Source organism: Oryzias latipes, chromosome 19 (assembly GCF_002234675.1).
Source record: "Oryzias latipes chromosome 19, ASM223467v1".
Classification (NCBI taxonomy): Eukaryota; Metazoa; Chordata; class Actinopteri; order Beloniformes; family Adrianichthyidae; genus Oryzias; species Oryzias latipes.
Genome location: NC_019877.2, coordinates 20,100,118 through 20,116,092, shown reverse-complemented (window position 1 = coordinate 20,116,092; position 15,975 = coordinate 20,100,118). Strand labels below are relative to the sequence as shown.

Sequence of the window (15,975 nt, the reverse complement as noted above, 5' to 3'; positions counted from 1 at the left end):
TGGAATTGACCCTTGAAGTTGCACATGCCATGGGTGGTTTGCATTTATGACTTTGATATTCTACTCCATAAAACCCTTTTCTAGAACTAAGCTAAGGGTCACAGAAAGTTTGTAGGTCTGCAGTGACTTGATCAAGTTGGTGACCTCTATACATCATTAGATTCTCTTTGCTGCGCTTGGTCTTCCTGCCAGTCAAAATTTTCAAATTAAAAGTATTAAATCTCCCACAGAAATGCTCCAAAATCCAGTTTTAAACTTTGATTGCTCCTCAAAGGTGGAATCATTTGGAAATACAGTCTGGAAAGCATCAATGTTTGTTTTTAGTACAATCACAGCACCAAGTCAAATATCATCCAATAAGTTTTTATTTGTACTGCCAAGATCATGCAAAAAAAAAAAAAAAAACTCATTCAAAAAGGCTGAAGTCTACAGCAAATGAACGATTGTGCTGCTCCCCTTCCTCAGGAAAACAATCATTCACAGCACAGAGGCAGGTCTATGGACCTTAGTTATTGGAAACAAAGAAAATTATAAATACACCTGCATCTAAAAGAAATCCTCCTTCTGCCACAAACAGTATCTTAATGGTGGACTTAAAACAAAAAGAGCTTGGCAATGTGGTGGAATTACATAAAAAAAGGGTCTCCATGAGGGGTTTAATGTGCAGGCAGTTCATTTGCCTCAATTAAAGCTGTGCTTTGTGTTTTTACTCCACATTGGAAAATTAAAAAAAAAAAGGGACGAGGCATCAAAGCTGGCAGAATCTGCTTTGATGCCTATCTAACATGAACTCTTGGAAAAAGAATTTAGATAAATCCATCCTTTGACCAGCAGATGCAAGGAAACTTCACACCTCTAAAAAAAAAAAAAAAAAAAAAAAAGAAGCACAAACTGAAAAGGAATTAGCATCCACAGAAATCCCCTTCAGGCGGAGTCATGAAAAACGTTACACATTTATTCTGATTACAAATGTTCAATATCCTCCCACCACAAAAAGTCTGCAAATTTACATCTTCTGCTCACAATGTGTTGAATTCAATAAACACACTTTATGTAGAAAAGCTTTTGCACTTTTTTCTTTCTTTATACAGAGCAATAAAAAAATCTTAAGGCAAGATGCGTCAAACAGAAATCCGGAGCAGCCTCGCGGTTCCTCCGAGTCCGGACCAGGTGGAGGCGCGGCGGCGGCGGCGGCTCCTGCTTGCTCTGTCTCAGGCATCTTGCGCTGGATGGAGGGGAAGAAGAGGAAACTGCGGCGGCGGAGGGTGTTGTTTCCGAGCCGTTCGCTGCTGTTCGTCCTCCCCCCTGACTCCTGCATGAGTCTGCTCGAACACTTGTCTCTGGCACTTAGGCTGGAAGACTCAGCTTCTTTCCTTTCAGTACTGGAAGAAGACAAAGAAGACCGTAAATCCTGATGATCCTGAACCAGAACAGAGGCTGGACTTCCCTGCAGCAGCACGTTGGTTCTGATGTGAGGACAAGTGAGAAACAATCCCACCCAGAAACCTAAACTGCTTGGTGAGCAGGAGGAGCTCTTCTCTCCAAACTGTTTTTTTTTTTTTAAACTTACATTTAAAAACAGAAAAGTGGCAAATAACTCAGCAAACATATGAAAATAACATTTTTTAAAACATATCTTTTGATTTTTTTACAACATAAATAGCCTAAATAGTTAAGAAAAGTTCAAATTAAATGACATTTATGTCATTGAACTGACCAAAACCCACAGCTTTTTTTTGTACTGCAGTCTCTTGCTATATCGCAGTTCACTGTGCAGATTTTTGTATGATTTTGCATACTTTTTTATCTTCAATAAGCAGAGCACCATGTTCAGTGATTGGCTGTTGAGATTGTCAATCAATGTTCTCTAATACTGGACTTATTCTTCTCTGAAGGTGTGAACTTTGAGAGTTTCAACAGGAGGAAAGTGAAGATGTTCATGTCTGTCAGAGAAGAGTTTGATAGCCTTAAAACATCTGTCTTATTTGGAAAACGTCAAGATGACTTCATGGATTTCACCAGGTTATTTCTGCAATTTAGCTCCCATGATGAACAAAGGAACACTAAAGCTGCTGCACGGAATCAGACACCAAACAAAGCAGATTATTTGAAGGTATCTATGAGGAAAACACATCTCAGGGAGGAAATGGTGAGAAAGATCAGACAGTTTGACGCCAAGTGTTGTAGAAAATCCATAACATGCGGTTTTTTATTTAACTAAATGTAATTATCTAATAAATAGAATAACCTAAAAGTTACTCAGAGCATTTTAGTTCTCCATATTGGCCCACACGTTTTGGAAAATATTTGCAAACCACAGATTCCCCCGAATAATTCATATTGATCCAATGACATCAGGTAAGAATGTTTTCCAGGGATGATCAATAAGCACTCCACTCCGTTACTTGATAAATAATCTACACAGACTGGAATATGACAGCTATGCAGGGGGGGGATTATTTAAATGCATTTGTTCCCTTTGAAGCAACAAATCAAACTTGACTTGAATTGATTGTTTATTATATGTAGTGAATCTAATGAGATGTGTGTGTGCTGTATGCATTACTGCAGAAACATCTATTTATACGGTATTTATGAGTAACTACACGGTTAAGAAGATGGCATCCTCTTCTTTCATCTTCATTTATGAGTTGAATCCATTGTTTTCCTGTTTTTCTTTATTATAGTTTCTTCTGCCATTTTTTGGTGCTTAACTCCTACAATCTTTCAGCTATTTTAAGCATTTAACTATTAAAATATTCAGCTCTTTCCGCTTTTGGTCTGATTTTTTGGAATAACTTTTCAAGATATTCCAGCATTTCTGCCTCCATTGATATACATGGGGAATCCTTGAAAACCTTTGCTCCTTTCTGTGGGGCAGAAGCTCGCTGGTTCGATACCCGGTGCTCTCATTTGTCACAAAAATATCTCTTTAATTCTCCGTTTTCACTTTATTTATGGTCAACTTTGATCATTTCTTTTATTTATTTATTTTTGCTAATTATTATTACCCTTTAAGTTTTCTTTTCATTCAGCAATACAGCATTTTCTTCTGGAAATGCAGCTCCTTCTAGTTTTTCTTTCCTTTCTAATCCCCACTTCCCATCCCTGATGGCAGAAATTAAAAGAATTCTTCACAGGTCTTCAAACACCGATGAAAGTGGTCCTTTTACCTTCAGCACTCTGAACTGCCCTAAGAAGATGGACTGGACAGTTCAGCGGCAGAACTCACCTTTTGTCACATACAGGTAGAAGAAGTCGCAGTAGAGGATGGTCTGCACCACTCCAGCCACAATGGCGATCATATCGAAGAAGCCCTCAAAGTAGAACCTCCATATCCAGTTGAAGAGGTACAGAGCTCTGTAGAGTCCCAGGAAGAACAGGTAGTGGGTGGTGATGGTCTCTGCCTCACCGGTTTTGCTGATCATGAAGAGCTGGGGGAGGATGGCCACCGACTCCAGGTAGATGGAGAAGGTCCAAAGGATCTGGAAAAGAGGAAAAGTCAGAGATGTTTTGTATCTCTTTGGTGAATGGCGTCTACATCAGACATTATGGCTAGATTTCCCACCTCCAGGGGGGAGAAGTCATGATTGACGAGGAAAGCCAGGCCGCCGACGGGAACAACCAGGAACTCCACCCTGAATGTGTCGTGGTTCCCGTCATACGTGGCCTTAAACTTCACGTAGATCAGGTAAACAGTGGCGTAGGCACACCCGATGTAGATGACCTGAAGCAGAAACATGGTGATCTCAGCACACGTCTGCACAGGCGGAGTGTTGCACACGATCCCTCGGTAAACAGGGGCGTGTCAACGTAACCTTCCTGCGCAGCTCAGAGTGCCGCGGTGGCTTTACCTTCATGGTGGTGTTGTAGAGGGAGATGAAGGAGGTGAGCAGGTCCAGGTAGCGAGTGGTGAACACCAAAGCAAACAGGAGCTGGCTCTTCCCAGAAATACCTGAAGGCAGAAAGAAGAAAACCAAGAGGGGGTTTATGCAAAGGAACTGGCAACATTCCCCAAATTACAAAAATGCATTTCCAAAAAGACTATTAAAGCACGAGAGCCTCAAACTCACTTTGTGCACAGGAAAGAGTGAAGTGGATGAAGAACCTTTGGGATTTTTTTTTGTAAAGGGGGCGGTGGGCAATTTTAGGTGCACCTGAACAGATAACAACCTGTAATATTTATGGGAACAGGAGTAAAATACTCCACTTCTATTTACACATATTTAAAGTGGAGGAAGTCGGTATTTGAATCTTCTTGCTGGAAAGATTTTGTACTTTATGGTAAAACCTTATCAGCAGCACAGAGATCAGACGTTTCTTGCAGTTGATCAAGTTTCTGCACATATCAGGAGGAATTCTGGTCCACTCTTCTTTGCAAACGAATTCTAAATCATTCAGATTTGGTGGCTGTTGCTTAGCAACTGTCAGCTTTTGCTCTCTCCATAGTTTTTTTTTTTTAGGATTAAGACTGGCTGGACCACTCAAGCCCTTCAAATATTTCTTCTTCAGCCATTACTCAGTTGTCTTGACTGTATGAAGTCCACCCATTTTAAGCCTCCTGGTGGAGGGAGGGAGGGAGGGAGGTTCTTACTCAGCTTCCCATCCACATGGTGAAGTATCAGAACCCCCCCCCCCCCCCCCCCCCAAAGCATGATGTTTCCACCTCCATGCTTGACAGTGGGGATGATATTCTTTCGGTCATGGGCAGCATTTTTCTTCCTCCAAACATGATGGTTTGGGTTGACACCAACGATTCTCATTTCCCTCAATGAGATGCAAATAAATGTATATAAATTCTCTAAAGTGGATTTCTTGATTTTCTGTCCCTCACTGTTTATGTGAAATGGCAGACTTTTTAGGTGGGAAAACTGATGAAATCAGCAAAGTATCAGATGCTCATTTCCTCTACTGTATATAAAAAACTCACCACAAATATGCTCATGGTACAGCCAATGCTGACGTAATACATTACAATGGAACCATTTGTTAGAATTTGCAGCCATTTAGAAAATAAAATAAAGATTTGTTCAGTAGCTTGATTGTTCATGCAAACATTTGGTTTGATCAAAATTAAAACACACATGTCTTATAACTAGTTATTTAACTTTAAACATTTTGATTTCTTTAGCAATCTACCAAACACCTTTTTGTTCTTCACACTAAAATAATGCAGCTGTGTTGGCATGACAACCCACAGGTGCAAACAGAAAACCATCAAAGCTTTAATGCAAATAAAGTTATTCATGTCCTCCAACTCCGTTCAAAACATTTTGTCGTCATTATTAGCATTGAAGTTCCACTACGATCATCTTTTGATATATTGTAAAAGCGTTCATAAGTCTCATTTTTGATGACAATTTTGCTGTTTTTCAGACATAGTTTCTGCAAAGCGACAGTAGCAACCCCGCCCTCCTCCCCGTCACCCACCTGTTTGCACTCGTTTCCACTAGGTTACAGCCCCTCACACCCAGGGCTCCAGACTGCGACCAATTGGTCGCATTTTGCGACCAAAATTTGAGAGTGTGCGATTACATTTTACAGCCAGTCGCACATGTGCGACCAGTAAATTTGCCTCCCCCACCCTACGTATTTTTTTATACATTAAACGTGGAAGGGGCACGTCAATGATCAATGAAATGATCAATGAGACGCGAGCGCACGCAGGCAGACACACACTCGCGCACATACTCATGAAACGCGAGCACACATTCGCGTGATGCCTAGGGGGAGGGGCCTAGAGTTATTCGCACGCGCGTAAACATCTGTGGGAAGGAAACGGAGACAAATATATCACCACAAACTGATATGTGCGTCTGAGCTATGAGCAAGCGAACTATTGATTCATTCTTCCGACCTGCAGCTAGTGTACTAGTGCCAGAGTGTACAGCAGGGGTTTCAAAAACTCGCGGCCCCCAAGATGATATTTTGCGGCCCCCGCCTTAATATGAAAGTTTGTATGAAAGACACTTTTTCATTGTCGTTCGAGGAGCTGACCAACCAATCACAGTGGGGTAAATTACTCTTGGGGGCGGGACAATGAAGGGCTTGAAAGCAGGAAACCTGACAGCCCCCTCCCTCCCCGGACCACATTAAGGAGTTCCTTACTTTCCTTTAGAACGTATTTTTTCGCTCGTAATTTTCTAAATACATGCAGTCCGTGCTGAACTTGTCTCTGGGTCGCACAGACCCGGAGGAAGGTTTAGGGTTTTGGTCAAGCGCGAAGCGGCGTGACCACAAACAGTTTATGCACGGCTGTTAGGGCAGCTCACCGCTCCCGCGGGAGTCGGGTCAGCTGAGGAGAATAAATGTCCCACACCTACATGCGTGACAGCTAACGGGGCTTGAACTTTAAATATGTGCGAGTGACAAGATTTAGTCATTTGGATCGTTGGGGAGACCAGGCGGAGGGGGGGTGAAGGCAAATGAAGGACAACAGGAAATTGGAGTTGTCCTTAACATTCAATTTAGTTTTAATATTCCTGTCCCCCTCAGTATGATCTGTGTTATTATATATTTTGTGCTTATTTGAATGTATGTATCCTTTTTTTAATCACTTAGTATTTTTAATTATTTTGATTGATCACTGAACTACAAAACCATCAGGACACATGTCCCATAATGCATTGTTTTGTAGTCATCAGGGCAGCTTTCAGTCAGCGCAGTACTAAATCTCCAGCTGTGTTCGCTCAGGTTGGTGCCTTGCTCCCACCCCTTTCCCCTGATATTTTTGTTTTGATTGACAGGAGATGTTGGAGCAAAAACAAAAATATATTTCACACCAGGTGATCTGTGCAGCGTTGAGTCCACCTGGGTGATCTCAAACAGGCTTTTGGTGTCACCAACATACATTTCCATCCGTTTTCTTTACTTATTTGTACTGTCATGACAGCGATGCTTTTGTCAGTTTACCTTCTTGTTTCATCTTCAAAAGTGCAGAATAAAATGTGATACTGAATTTGAAATGGCACATTGTAATTTTTGTAACTATTATTAAAGTATTTATTAATAGTAATACAGTGGAAATTAGTAGATTTGGTTAGCATGTTGATTTACGGTATGCGCCCCTAAAATTTTCAGTTGGGGGCAACTGTGCTCCTAGTGAAAAAAGTTAGTCTGGAGCCCTGCTCACACCCCAAACCTAGAATTACCGGTGCCACGAAAATGTTGATCAATGTCAGAGTTATCCCGCCGGACAGTTTACAGCCTCATGCCAGATCAGATGAGGAAAACGAAGACGTTCATGGATCTACTGTAAGTCGATGCATCAGAATGGAGCTTGTGGCCTGCCACTTCTAGCTTCTACGTCACAGCTACAAGCTTTTTCAAACAGCATTTTTTTTTGTCTGCTCCAGATTCACATCGATTTGAAAATAGAAATACTCAGACACTACTATTTAAGCTTCATTTTCTTTATATTTGTCCTCCATCATGGAGAAAAAACTTGTTAAAACACCAAAAACAGTTTTCATCGGAGTGAATCTTTAAGCTCTTAATGACTCTGGACAAATGTTATGGATGCAACCAGCATGCATCTGTTCGTGCAAATCCAATTAAACTTTATTTCTGTCGCACTTTTCCTACTTTTCAGTGCATTCACCACTGAACAGATGTCACCATCTGCCATCGGAACTACTTTTGTTTCATTCAAATGTTGCACTTTAGAACAGCAGCTGTTTCCTGCAGAGACATTCAACCAGCAACTAACTGCCGTTTCACACTCTGTGTTGTAAATGATCTGAGGTGCCCTCTGTTCCAGTTCATAGGGAGGTTAGCAACCTGTGCACTTAGTTCATTGATAAAAACGGACCCGCTGCAGCTAGCTTAGCCATTTAATCTCCTGCGAAGCTGTCACTGATAACTCATGTGACCGGTTGTCTGCAGAGATACCGGATTCAACCTTTGCTCGTCAGCGAGGCGTGCAAAAACGGATGGTTATGACGGTTTTAACCGCTTCCACGTCCAAACGCGGAGCCCCGCTGCCACGTCACAGAGGTCACGCCGAGCTGGACGGGGAGAGTAAAGTGCAACGGAGGCCCCGGGCGGGTGTCCGGGGAAAAAACTGCAGCCCTCTGCTGGTGTGACTTCTGAGAAAGCGGACTGAAGAACAGCTGCTTTACAAACGTTAAGTGTGGGCTTCAGCCTCCACACCTGTCTGACGGTGACAGCTACGACGCCGTTAGCGCGCTATGACAACACACCGGTGCTAGCAAACAAGCTAACAATAGCCGTTGACAGGTTAAGAAGCGCAGCGAGTCAAGTTGAAACAAAAAACCCGGTCCAACAACAAAAATTTAAACTTTATAATACGATCTGAGAGTTCTGAATTCAAAGTTGGACTGTACTCACCGGCACAGGACCTGGTCTTCCATATTTTTAGCAGCAGAATGATGATGGCTGCTAGGTGGGACAGATCACCGGTTAGCCTGAAAATGTTCATGATGGAGGAAGCGCCTTTTCTCGGAAACCGATGTTAGACTCTCCAAAAAAGCCCAGTGGTCTCCGGTAACGATTTCTAACCAAACCGATAAGGATGAACAACAGGGTGGCAGCAGAATAGCACGATTCTAGCAGTTAAAGAGGGGAAAATGGCGAGGAAAGAGCGACGTGGCCCGGGGACGTGGCCAACACCATATCAGCCAATGAGAAGCTGGAAACGCGTGTGGCTCAGCCAATCAGAAGAAGGAAACCCCTGATTTGCATAAAGGATGTTACGAATGTTACCTTTGGGTTTTCCAAAAAAAATAGTAAACTCGAGCTCATCACGCCACCAAGTCAGCTACAAAGTCTGTAAATCAATTTAATATCGACTTTGTGTGACACTTTACTTACAAAAGTGATGTTTTTGAATGATGGCTTTAAAAAGTAATAGATTCTGACTGTATGAATCTTTGCATTTTGGCTGCTCCCACCGCCATCTAACCCGTCCTTCAGCATCCTTCTCATGTCCTGTTTCACTGGAGTCAGGAATTTTGACTACCGGTACTTCGGTGCATCTTAAAAATGTAAAAGCAGAGTTTATTTAAAACTTTACGTTTCATTTTTTTAGTATATATGTCTTTTACATGAAAAGGTGCCATTGATTACCTTCTTTACCTTAAACATTTAAAACAAACATTGAATCATCAATAACAGCTTGCATCAACAAGTACCGGCTTGGGGAAAATTTCAAATCCACTCTGGATTTGCAGATGTGTTAAACCAAAGAATAATTACTTTTTTTATTATGACATGATTTGAATAATAGTGAAAAATAAGCATTAGCGTTGGAATTTTAATGTTACATGTTTTGTTAATGTATTGAAGAACATTTCCTGAAATGCATTATTTTTTCTATCACACTTTGTACGGTCTGCAACAATTAAATGGTATATATGTCAAAACTATCCCAAAATCCTAATTCATTTAGTTATATTTAAATAAAGGATGCCAGTTTAGTTTAGTCTGTTCAGTTAAAGTTTTAGCATTATCCTATTGGATTCTATGCATTTATGATCCTTTCTGATTGTATGTTTACCATACAATTACAAGTACAAAGCCCACTGAGACGACTGTTGTTGGGAATTTGGGCTATATACATTTTTTTTGCCCAAGAAGATAAAAAAGACAAAGTTTTATCACAAACTACCAACCATAGAATGCTGGAAAATGTTTTGATATTGAAACTTCAGATCTTTTTTTAAGTAATGCAACTATGATAAAACACTTTAGGAGAATCAACACTCCTGATTTGTTCTCAATGTCTCCATTTAGTCTCTAATAAAAAATATGCTTTAAGCACAATAATTTTTAAGAATATATATATATATATATATATATATATATATATATATATATATATATATATATATATATATATATAACATTTATTACACAGAATAATTTAATAATTTTGTGTGGGAATTATCTAAAGAACAGAAAGAAAATATTGTAGATGTAGAGCCTTTCAACTCTGTTCTAAAGTATTTAATTACGAAGACCGGCACTAGGAGTTTTGTTGAAAAGGTGGAAAAACAAGTCAAGAATGTCAAAGACCTTTTTTTTTAAAAGGGTTTTATTAGAATCAAAATGGCACATTTATTCATTGCAGTCATCCGACATCATCCTAAACTCACAGCAAGGTTTGAAATTAAACCACAAAGCACCAGATAATGTTTCCTCCATCATTAAACCCAGCCACTCCAGTTACCCCAATACTAAACACAAACTGCACTAAACAGTGTTAGCAGTGAAGCTGCAGTTGCATCACCATTAAAAGAAAAAGAAAAAGGTCTGAAGATGAGAGCAAAGGCTTTTAAAAATCCTGTCTTTAACCCCAAACAGCAAAGATAAATAAAAACTCATCAACCTAAACATCCTGTAAAAACAGATCGAATTTATAGATCTAAAGCTACAATCAGATACTCTTATTGTGAATATATCAAACGTATGCAGCACTTTTCGGTTTCCTGTTGTCACTTAGAAAGAAATTCACTACTTGATATTAAATTCAGTGCAACAAAGCAAAACAAAAGCATGGAATTCCATAAAGTTTAGCTTGAGGTTTGGCTTTAATACTGAATCGAAGGATGGAAAAGATTTCAAGTTGTTAAAACTGTTTTGGTCAGGTGCATAGATCCATTACGAGTGATCTGGAAATGAAACAGTTCGTAAAATATGATCAAGTTTAGGATCTGGTGGTGCCAAACGTGGCACAGAATTACGCTGATAATCCAACAGAAAGATGCCAAAAGGTGTGACACTCCTATAGGCCAAGCGGCATGTTTTCCCTGCAGTCGTGTAGCAAATGCATCTTAGTGGAGCGGCGTCCAGCATTGTGCAACTAATGCTTGGGATCTTGCCATCATTACCAACCTTGAGGGGGGAACAACGTGAAACGCTCATAAAGTGCTTCACCTCTGGGATATTTCACCTGGAAAACCTCTGTGGGATTTTATGTCTCAGAGGGTGAACAGGCAATTGTAAAAATCTTGTGCAATGGTGAAATCAAATATGTAGTACTATAAATTGAACCGTTTATGCAAATATTGTCAGAAATTTTGGTTAAAACGTTGACAGTTAAACATTTACATCACAAATAATGGACTTGGAAGACAGAAAAACTTTTAGAAAGGATGATCCCCCTTAGGTTTTCGTTTGAAATAACAGTATAACAAACTAAAAAAAAAAAGAAAAAGGAAATCACTGCTGTGTTGCGCCCAACTCCCTGCTTCTAAATTTCCGAGATGAATAAATGCATGAGGAAGAAGAAGAAGAATTGCACTAAAATCCAGGTACTGAGAAGAAATTTTGGGCCCCGTGTTGTGTTCAGAGCTCATGAACAGACTGCTCCGAGTCGCCGGAGGCCTTCAGAACAAAAACCGCATCATCCAGCACATAGTAGTCATTGTACATGTCTCCCTCGCACAGGTACGGCAGACGCGTCACCGCTTCCACCTCAAACCCCACCCGCGGGAAAACCTCGCTGGACAGATCGGTCACCTGCTCCTCCCACGTCTTTCCTTTAACTTTCAGGTGTTCTTTTGGTCGTTCCCACTTCCCGCCTGTCAAGCAGAGAAACGATGCTTGGATTTCTAGCTAGATGAAACGTCAGCAGAAGAGACAGAAATGGGATTCCTCACTGACCGACTTCTACGTAGGGCTGAAAGGGAAGCACAGCAGCCAAGACGAGCCGTCCGGTTTTGGGAACCAAGGCTTTTCTTATTTCCCGCAGGAGGTGCAGTGGATCCTCGCAGCGGTCCAGCAAGTTCAGACAGCTGATAAGATCATACTGAAATCCAACATGCTGCCACTCGTCTATACCCAGAACCCTGTGGCACACGGGAAAAGACAACAAAAAGACAGAGAGGAAAAACTTCTAATTGCCAATTAATTTCAACCCAAAAGAACACAGTGTTATTCTGTGGTTGCATTCTTGTATTGGCTTGAAGGGAAGGAACCTGTGAAAGCTTTTAGGATATGCTTCTACTCACTTGTAGTTCCTCCTCTGCAGATGCCACTTCATTGGCACAGACACCTCAGTTGCAAAGACCTGCCTGAAATGCACTCCCATCACCTCTGTGACCCCTCCATCACCAGCTCCAAGGTCCAGGAGTCTCTCTGCCGTCCAGTCTGGGCCGATCCGGAGCAACTGCTGGAACTGCTCGGACGAAAACACGAACATAGACCCTCTCCCCAAAACCCTGTGACACAGAGGAGGGTCAGGAGCAGGAAGAGGAACACAAGCTGCAATTCAAACACCCACTAGCGCTCACCCGTTAATGGAGGTGCGCGACAAAACGGGGCTTAGGACGGTGGACACCAGCGAGTGGTAGAGCTGCGTGAACAGCCAGCCGGACTTCTCTGCGCTCCTGTTGAGAAAATCCGTGGTGTCCGAGTCCAAGTGGCTTTGGATGAAGAGAGGCCGGACGGATTCTCCCAGCAGATCTGGGCAGCATCGGTACCACTGAACAAACAGAACAAGAGGTTTTGATTTCACAACACTTTTTAAGAAGTCCTGAGGTGAACTCCATCTCCTGTCACCAGTCTCATACAATACCACCCTTTACCTACCCCACAGCCCCTCCCTGAAAACAGTTCAGGTCTGTTTGGATTGAATTTTCTCAGCTCAGCAGAGGTGGGGCTGTGTTAAACTACACAGCAGAAAGTAGAATTTAAGAATTATTTCCTATTTAAATGTTAAAAAATAGTCTTTCCTGTGCAAAACCAATTTCCCCCCTTGTGTTTCAATCCCAGTCATCTTTAAAACTACTGTCACATTGTCTCTTTCAGCATAGTTTCTTTTGCAAAACAGAAGTTTCTCTTTTCAGCATCCCTCTGAATCATTTAGGTCAGTGCAAAGAGGCTAAACGAGCAACGAATAAATAACTAATGACAAATTCGTGACACATTCGAATAAGGACATTCTTGGATTTAAAATAAACACTGTAAATTTAGATTTTGTAGTTTTATATTTTCAGAAAAAAAATAAGGACAGTCGTACCTCGTGTGTTTCCCTGGCACCACTGGCCTCGTGCTCATTCACCATATTCAGGACTAGAGAGCGCACGAGCGGGCTGCGCGCGTGCTTAGCGGTCCACATTCTCCTGATGGAGAGCAGAAACGCCACGTAGCCCAGCAGCCAGGCTACAAAAAACAGAGTCTTCAGCTGTAGATGACACATACGGAAAACAATGTCTGAGAGCCGAGAGAGCGGCAGCCGACAGCAGAGGGACAAGAGCAGGTAAGACGAGAAAACCCCGAGAGGAGAAACGTCTCCTATTCCAGGACTGTAAACCAACCTGAGGTGGGCGTGGGGGGACTTTACGGAGGCAAGCTGCTATTTACGCACCATCTTAGTCCAAGCGGAGCTTTGTTTGCTGAGCTGAAACGGCAGAAACTGAGCCGGGATGAGAAACACTCCCCCCTTTAACAATAAAAACAACCATATCCGCATTCTTCTTCTGGGTGTTTGGGTTGACATAGCACCGAATCTTTGGGGATTTACTGCCCCCTGTCGGCAAACACCGGCAACTTTCTGTTTTCCTGCTGAAAAGGGGGTTCCACATTTCAAGCCATTAATCATACAGAGTATCTAACTTATACCGAATGTATGTAGTGATTTATTTATTTCAAACATGTAAAAACAATAAAAATAACAAATACGATCATGATTTTCAATACTTGGAAAAAAATGTTTTCCATTAGACTGATGATGATGATGATAATTATAATAATAATTGTTGTGACTTTATATGATGTTGCTCCGAGTTACCTTAGCGTGGGTGCTATCAGCGGGTCTCTTAATTAGGACCGACGACAGGGACACAGCTTTCGGTGCAAGAGCTTTTACATGTACTTTACTCTGAAACCCCTCATGGCATATACAGGCCGACAGCACCATCTATTGGTGGCGGTGGTTATTACTGTCTATCACAATATACCACATCCCTCTTTTCCCAAGACATGTTAGTCATAACATCTTCAACAGTTGTTTAAACACAAAAGCACCCTCTAAATAATTTGAACATTAGACGGTCTTATGCTCTTAACATAATGGCTAGGCAAATTCAGATTGTAAACAACCTTACATTTAACAATGTGCATCTTAGTGCAGTAGTCTGAAACTTCGACATACAAACATTTAACTTATTTCTTAAAATGTTTTAAAACGAACATACTCTTTTCTTTTACGTAACCATTAAACAAATCAAAGCAACAGTATGAACACAAAACTGTCACATTAACTAGTCTCTGTATCTGGCAGGACGTATGACTGCTCGACCACTGCGTGTGAAGTACGGTGCTGTGTTTTCCATACTCTCTGAAGATGATTTCTGTGGGGAATCACATGCTGGTGGATCAACTGACTCTGGGTTTTGAGATAATAGTCCATCCGAGTCCAAATTCAGAGTTGTGTCCTTAAACAAACTTGAGTGTGTTTTCCTCAGATGCCTTCTGTTCCTCCTGAGAGTATTACCTGATGGTGTTCGCACGGTGTAGGAGCGTGGTTCCTCTCTTTGATGAACGATGACTGCTGGCTCCCAACCGCGGCGGGTTTGCATATGCACAGTGTCACCAGGAGATAGAACAGGTAGTGGTCTTGCACGCTTGTCAAAGTTCAACTTTTGCTTTGATTGCATGTCTCGTAGTTTTTCTGGCACGTTTTGTGGAGTTGACTGTCTCAACACATTACTAGAACATGGCAGGGTGCTGCGCAGGACTCGTCCCATCAACATTTGTGCGGGTGACAAGTTCAATCCAGTAACTGGAGTGTTTCTCAGTGATAACATCACTAGATGTGGATCAGTGCCGGTCTGGATTGCTTTCTTTAGTGCATGTTTGACAGTCTTAATGGCTCGCTCCGCCATTCCGTTTGAAGAGGGAAAACCAGGGCTGGAATGAGTGAGCTTAATCTCCCAAGCATCTGCGAATGATTTCATCTCATAGCTGGCAAATGGGACATGGTCGCTCACTATTTCTTTGGGAATCCCGTGTCTTGCAAACACTGACTTCATCTTTTGAATGACAGAGTAAGCTGTTTTGTCTGGTAAGTTGAGAACCTCCGGGTATTTGGTCAGGTAATCAATTAACAGCAGATACGGCTGACCCTCCAGCTCGAAAATATCTGCTCCAATTTTCATCCACGGCAGCTCCGGAATCATGTGTGGAACAAGTGGCTCCGCCTGATTCTTTGGTTGCATTTGCTGGCACTGTTCACATTTTGAATCATAGTCTCTATATCAATGGACATACCAGGCCAGTATAGCACTTTTCTTGCTTTAGCTTTCGTGCGCTGTATACCTTGATGAGCCATGTGCAGTTTTTCCAGGATAGTTTGTCGGAAGTTCTGTGGTATCACGATCTTGTCTCCTACCATGACTATGCCTTTGTGAATGCTGATGTTGTGTCGCATGGGCCAATAGCAATATAGTGCTCTGTCTAAACTTTTACGTTTAGTTGGCCACCCATGAATGTGTTTTTCACACACAGCTTGTAGTTCACTGTCTGTTGCAACTGCTGTTCTCAGTCTATTGAGTGTGTCTTCACTCAGTGCCTCTGTAGCCTCTAATGCATACACAACTCTCTCATCACAGCCATTTTCACTTGTGGAGTCATTGTCACTGGTTGCTGTAGCACGAGAGAGGGCATCGGCTATGAACATGTGTTTGCCGGGCGTGTATGTGACAGTGAGTTCATACCTTTGCAGCTGTAACAGCATTCCTTGCAATCTGGCTGGTGCTTTGGACAGCGGTTTGCGCATGATCGCTTCAAGAGGCTTGTGATCAGACTGCACAGTCACTGGTCTTCCATAGACATACTGGTGGAATCTTTTGGTAGCAAACACAATGGCAAGCAGCTCTTTTTCAATTTGGGCGTATCTCTTTTCTGTGTCCGTGAGTGCTCGTGACGCATAACATACAGGTTGTCCATCCTGTAGCAGGCAAGCACCCAGTCCATCTTTTGAAGAGTCTGCTTGTAGAGTCAAGGATTTAG

General features: G+C 41.9%; 2 protein-coding genes across 4 annotated transcripts; both read right to left on the bottom strand.

Annotated features, from left to right (window-relative positions):
* Positions 1-347: 347 nt before the first annotated feature.
* LOC101160362 (ER lumen protein-retaining receptor 2) lies at positions 348-8,629 on the bottom strand. The gene is made up of 5 exons (XM_004080666.4): positions 8,350-8,629; positions 3,855-3,955; positions 3,569-3,727; positions 3,233-3,485; positions 348-1,382 (listed from the first exon to the last, which is right to left on the bottom strand). Exons 1-5 carry the CDS (start codon positions 8,438-8,440, stop codon positions 1,348-1,350), a joined length of 639 nt encoding a protein of 212 aa, XP_004080714.1. The 5' UTR covers positions 8,441-8,629; the 3' UTR covers positions 348-1,347.
* Positions 8,630-10,036: 1,407 nt separating this feature from the next.
* Positions 10,037-13,521, bottom strand: mettl9 (methyltransferase like 9). Of its 3 annotated transcripts, none has more exons than XM_023949458.1 (6): positions 13,281-13,521; positions 12,983-13,147; positions 12,255-12,445; positions 11,973-12,182; positions 11,626-11,810; positions 10,037-11,543 (listed from the first exon to the last, which is right to left on the bottom strand). In XM_023949458.1, the coding sequence occupies exons 2-6, from the start codon at positions 13,079-13,081 to the stop codon at positions 11,308-11,310; spliced, it is 921 nt and encodes a 306-aa protein (XP_023805226.1). In that variant the 5' UTR covers positions 13,082-13,147; positions 13,281-13,521; the 3' UTR covers positions 10,037-11,307. The 3 variants fall into 3 exon arrangements, with proteins under 3 accessions (XP_023805226.1, XP_023805227.1, XP_023805225.1); XM_023949459.1 differs by having other exon boundaries at positions 12,983-13,125; XM_023949457.1 differs by lacking the exon at positions 13,281-13,521 and having other exon boundaries at positions 12,983-13,177.
* Positions 13,522-15,975: the final 2,454 nt, after the last annotated feature.